This window comes from the organism of the source record quoted next, unplaced genomic scaffold, assembly GCF_019419815.1.
Source record: "Pyrus x bretschneideri cultivar Hongxiangsu unplaced genomic scaffold, Pyrus_bretschneideri_v1 Contig3, whole genome shotgun sequence".
Classification (NCBI taxonomy): domain Eukaryota; kingdom Viridiplantae; phylum Streptophyta; class Magnoliopsida; order Rosales; family Rosaceae; genus Pyrus; species Pyrus x bretschneideri.
Genome location: NW_025999612.1, coordinates 12,465,824 through 12,471,823, shown reverse-complemented (window position 1 = coordinate 12,471,823; position 6,000 = coordinate 12,465,824). Strand labels below are relative to the sequence as shown.

The 6,000-nt window shown below is 36.9% G+C and overlaps 1 protein-coding gene across 2 annotated transcripts; it reads right to left on the bottom strand.

Moving 5' to 3' along the window:
- Positions 1 to 2,091: 2,091 nt before the first annotated feature.
- Positions 2,092 to 3,869, bottom strand: LOC103938970. 2 transcript variants are annotated; one of them, XM_048589482.1, is made up of 2 exons: positions 3,409 to 3,869; positions 2,092 to 3,358 (listed from the first exon to the last, which is right to left on the bottom strand). In XM_048589482.1, exon 2 carries the CDS (start codon positions 3,176 to 3,178, stop codon positions 2,399 to 2,401), a length of 780 nt encoding a protein of 259 aa, XP_048445439.1. In that variant the 5' UTR covers positions 3,179 to 3,358; positions 3,409 to 3,869; the 3' UTR covers positions 2,092 to 2,398. The 2 variants fall into 2 exon arrangements, with proteins under 2 accessions (XP_048445439.1, XP_048445440.1); XM_048589483.1 differs by having other exon boundaries at positions 3,479 to 3,869.
- Positions 3,870 to 6,000: the final 2,131 nt, after the last annotated feature.

Here is a 6,000-nt window from a genome sequence, read left to right as displayed (position 1 = left end):
TCTGGTGATGTAAATTTTTCGATCCATGATCTCGTTGGATTTTTCCCTCCTTTCTTACGTTAACGTTTTCGGTCCTATTTACTCGAACTGTAATTTTTTTCACCACGCTTCGTTCACTCTCTGTCCAAAAGTTGCACCTGAGACTCACACGGAAGGGCATTTTTACTTCCATTCATTGTAAGCCTCAGATGCAACTTTGGACGAAACTTGAAGGAAAATCATATTGATTGAGAAAGATGTTCCGAGCATCTTATACACTACGGTGTTGTTCATTTAATCTTGCATTTTAAATTGATCTTAACTTTTTTAAACATTTCAAACTAGTATTCAACCTATTAAATGTGTTAGGGCTTATTTTATCTCCAAGACCAATAGAAGGTCATGGATCTTCATTAACAGTCACCATCACTTCCATCAGGCTATCACCTCCAAACTCAAAGCTTAACCACCTACTCCACCCCACAACTCAAGCCACCAAGATCGAGAAAAAGGCCATGGAGGTTGCTGAAATGGTATGGATTGTCATTTGTGGCCACTACCATCTTCACTAGTCACAAAGAAAAACTGGAAGCTAAACTAGTTGTTGGGTTTTGTATATAAAGGTTGGGACGGGGTTTCCACGGTCGTAGGTTGAGCTTGGAGGTGGTTGGGCTTGATATTTCCCGATCTTCATTTTTTAAATTTTATTTGAGATTTTGTTTATTTATTTTTTATTTTTTCATCTTCCTGTCTTTTTAAAAGTTATTTTTATTATTATTTTAGTGTCTAAGCAAGCTAAAAAGTGGGACTCATTTTTTCACTTGTACATTTAAGGGAAAAATTAATTGAGATTTAACGGATGTAACATTTCAATGGTTGGATACTTATTTGAAATGTTTAACAATGTTAAGACCAATTGAAATGATACTAAAAGGTTGAGCGGTTTTAAGTACTTAATTCTTAAATTTTTGGTTAAGAATTTAATGATTAAGTTGTAACAAGATAAGCATAGTAAAATTTTGGAAAACTCTGTTGCACAAGGGTGTGATTTCCATCCATCACGAATGACATGTCCATCATAGTTGTGTCAATCCAACGTCAACCAAAGAGTAATCTCCAAGCTTTGGCACAGATCTGGACAGCCAAGTCTTTTGCTACAGGGAAAAGGCATCTAGCAATTGCTTGCTTGGGACCCCAATTGCCAATATGTATAAAAGTTTTGGTGACGACCAGAAGACATGGTCCGTGATTAAATTAGTTCAACAGCTAAAGGTTTAATGCTGACAAGAAATCTATAAAGTTTATGACATTTCAAACAAGGATTCGGTGTTTTTCCGACCCACTCCACGCATGAAACCAGCTTCCCTTGTCTCTTCAATCACAAATCTTAACAGATGAGAGAGAAATTCTAGTGATTTTCCAATCCTCACTTGACATTTGATAGAGAAATTTTCACTAAAGCAGCTTATTTATGCGGTTAATAAATAATAAGTGATCGGACACTCTCACTGTAAGTAAAATTGTGAAGGTTGTACCTACGTGACGAGACCGGATGGTACTCTAATACAAAAGAGCATGTTTCTTTGTAAGAGTAACATGATCAATCATGTAGTCAAGTTGCCCATTCTTCTTAGTTTTATATCCTTTAGAGTTTAGAAAAATATTGAATTTGGAGTGCCGTGATTACTACCCAATAAAAACTTTTGATTCATTTCACACTGAGCTACAAAAAGAAAAAAGAAAAAAAAAAAAAAGGTTAGCTGAGAAAGAATCATTCAAACAACCAAGGGGCATGGGGTACCCTAGTAGTTGGGCCTAATTCTAGGCTCCTATTCACACATCTGATTATGGGTTCGATTCCTGACTTGTGAATCACACAATAATGGACAGAAAAACTAAAATGCTTATGTGATTCTTTTCGATTCCTGAAAAAATGGGCTGCCATAGCTTTTGCTACTACCTGATCCCCTTTCAAAATAAAAAAAAATAAATAAAAAAAGCAAACAAAATCCACAAGGAAACAACAATGAACTACCAATTTCAAAAAGGGTGTATGTTGATTAGCATTATAGACATGGACCAAAAGCACCCCTAGAATATAAACAACTGCAATTATCCCACCACAATGAAGACAAATCCTTAATAATAGGGATACATGTCGTGTCTCCTATCTAATGACATTTTAACACGTTAAAACCTTCCAAGCCCCTCTATTCATCCACTCTTTTAACTCAATAATATTATTAACTCGATATCTCAATCTAATCACGTATACTAAATTTAACTACCAACCGGTATTACAAGTGAGTTTCTATAAGCTAAACATTGCTTCCTTCTTTCCAAGTACACTGAAACATTTGACAAGGAAGCAAGTGAACAAAAGTCTAGAATGGTAATATCGCTTGTAATCGAACATAAGTCATTTCTTGCCCTTTTTATCTTTACCGGGGTGTAAAAAAGAACCCAAACAAAAGAGCTTTGCGGTTCCTTTAGAAATGTAAGGAGATGGTACATTCAACACAGGACTAACTCGAACCCCGTTGCCGTAATAAGACGATCCATTGTATCCCTTCCTCAACGGCGGCCTCGGCACCAGCGGTGCATGCGGGTTCAACGACGACGATGAAGAAGAAGATGATGAACATGATGCTGACTTCAACGTTGAAATATTCGACGTCTGTTTTTGTTTATGAACATCCTTAAAAATAGCCTTTTTCGGATTCGGAGCTGATCCGGTCGAGTTGCTTCTTGACAAGAGTTGCAATGAGCAAAATAAACTTTTCTTGTTTTCTTGATTGAGGCTGGTGCTTCTCTTGAATCCCCAGAAAGATTTCGACTGAGGCTTCTTCTCGAAATGATCGGAACTCGAATCTATATCTTCCTTCGAGTTCTTGCTCTCTTTCTTTGGATTTTGATTGTCATAGATTGGAAGATGACTTGGAAGAGGAGCAGAAGAAGAATAACTTTTGACTTCGCTGTTCGAAACCTTTTCTTTCGGCTGCATAGGGAGGATTACGCCGTGCAAAAACAGCTCGTCGGCGGAGGAAGACTGACGTTCGAAGCTGCTTCTGCTGAAGCTGAACTCAAAGTCACAGTTCATGTCCAAGAGTGATGCGTCTCTCCGACCAACTGGTAGAACATCTGGTTGTCCAAGGTCATGGGAGAAAGATAATCTGGGAGGACTAGTTTCTGAGCACATGTTGATTATCTTTGATTGATCAAGGAACTGGTGAGGATGTGTTGGAGCAAAAAAATTCGAGTTCTTTAACAAATATCTTCAATCCACACGTTGAGAAGCCGGACGCCAACCTTCGCTTGCCAACACGATGAGCGAGAGGGTATCTGCAAGAAAATACTCTGATGCTCAACTTGCACCAACCTTCTTTAACAAATATCTTCAATCCACACGTTGAGAAGCCGGACGCCAACCTTCGCTTGCCAACACGATGAGCGAGAGGGTATCTGCAAGAAACTACTCCGATGCTCAACTTGCACCAACCTTCGCTTGCCAACAATGAACGAGGAGAGGTACCTGCAAGAAAACACTATGACCTCAAGAATCTTCAGAAGACATTAAGAGTTTAAGAGCTACTTGAAGTTCAAGAATTAATATTGGTATGCCAATGGCATGTGGAAATGGATTGGGATTAGAAGTTTCAACTCATGATGAGGTATTCAAACTTGACATGTTGGGCTGGACTTGGAAGTCAAAAAAGACGAACAAAGAAAAAAAAAGGCGACTCTTTTAGAGGACGAGTAAAAAACAAAGGCAGCTTTTGGAGCTGCACAAATTTGAAGAACAGTGAGTAAATCTTGGAAATTTCGAAGATTAGAGGATGAATTTCCCAGCTTTTAGTGCTGCTATTGTTATTTGTTCTACAGAGTGGAAACAAAAGAAGGAGACGGTTACATACATACATATATATATATATATATATATGTATATACATATATATATGTATATGTATGTGTGTGTGTGTGTGTATATATATATATGATGAAATTGAGGTTACACTGTAAAATCAATTAGCAATATGAGAAGTAACCCAAGATCATATAAGCACATAGTAAACTTTGTCCCTCACCGATGTGGCTCAACTCTCAACATGTCCCCGCACATGTGGCGGGTTTTCAAGCCTACACGTGGACAATAACTGAGTGATGTGGAGTGCGTGTGACCGTTTGCTTCACACAAGGACAACCCGCTCTAATACCATGATGAAATTAATGTTCCACCATAAAACTAATTAGTAATATGAGGAGTAGCCCAATATCATATAAGCACATAGCAAACCTTGTCCCTCACCAATGTGAGACAACTCTCAACACGTCCCCGCGCATGTGGCGGATTTTCAAGCCTACACATGGACAACAACTGGGTGACGTGGAGTGCGTGTGGCCATTTGGCTTCACACGAGGACAACCCGCTCTGATACCATGATGAAATTGAGGTTCCACCATAAAACCAATTGGCAATATAGGGAGTAGCCCAAGATCATATAAGCACATAGCAAACCTTGTCCCTCACCGATGTGGGATAACTCTCAACAGTATATATATAGGGAAATGTTATTGGTACTTCAAAAATTTCATTCTACACTCCTCACAAGTGTATTTTATTTTTCAAATATAGAAAGTTTGAAGTATAAAATGAGGTTTTTGAAATGCCAATAACAATCTCCTATATATATATATATATATATATATATTGGACCGGAAAAAAAAAAATATATATATATAATGTTATTTTGTTCTTTTTTAAGATGAATGAGGAGAAAAAAATCTCTGCAGCGTTGGATAACTTGTGGAAAGAGAGAAACTATACTGCAAGAAACTACTATTACACTGAGAAAATGAATGACTCTAAAATGAAGAAAGATTTTATGCAACAGGAATGCAATTCTGATGGTTGTTCAGACTAATCAAGTATTATTTCCGAACGCATGACACAGTGACACTTCATTATCCGGTGGAAAGTAAGTTTCTTGTTCGAAAAAGAGGAAGCCAAGCCAAGACTATGAGATTTCTTTAGCTTCTAGTAGTTTTTTTTTAAAGCCAGAAGTTAGGGAAGATTAAAGTGGTGAGATGGAGATAAAATGTGAGGTCTGTTCTCAAAATAAGGACAAGGTCTATGTTCCTCTTGGTGTTGCCATGAGTAGACTTTTGGGGTTGCCATCCTAACCACTAAGTAGGCCCTTTTCTTCTTGTTTTCCAAAGTTTCTTTCACTCATAACCTTTCTTGTATAAAGAAAAGCTAATCAAAAGTTTCAATAAACAAACTAATTGACGCAGCACAAAGCTAAGGATTAGAAGCGTAATTCTTTGAAGAATTGAAAGTCTGAAATTCATCAATTTTTGAGAGAAATCCTAAAGGATTGTTTATCTAAAGATTGAATTGATGATATTACATAAACAGTCAAATGACTTATAAAGACACTAACGCAACTCTGGGAAAATTCAAAGGTCTTAGAAAATTAAAAACAACATATATAATTCAGACGGTAATTGAAATGTCTGATTTTTATTACAGAATTTCAAATACTGCTTTGGAATCCTAACAGTATCAGATGGCTAAAATCTATTATATGTCACGACAAGGCTGTGTGTTTGAACGGAAACATCTTTTTCTTTTCAAAAAAGGTATCATAGGCGCAGATCGGAGCTCGGCCAAATCTGAAAATTTCTAATGTGCCCTTTTTCCTTCCGTCAGTCCATTTCCTTTTCTATCCACTCGACCATTTATTCTACATCATTAATAAGATAAAAGAACATTTTGCCACCACTAATCTTGAAATTTCTCCTCATCCAATCACATCAATATCTCAAATATTATGTAACCTTGGAAGATATTTTTGTTGGTACAAATCGGAAGCTAGTGAATGGGACTTTGCAACTTCATTGAGATCCTCATGCTTTACGAAATTAGGTTTTATAATGCATGATATTCATAGCAATTTGTAAAACCAATTAAAATCGTGAGTAAATTAGTAATTGCTCAATTTTTTTGTAAAAAATGCAACT

Coding starts and splice junctions, on each gene's coding strand:
- LOC103938970 (XM_048589482.1), bottom strand. CDS start 3,178: ATGTGCTCAGAAACTAGTCCTCCCAGATTATCTTTCTCCCATGACCTT.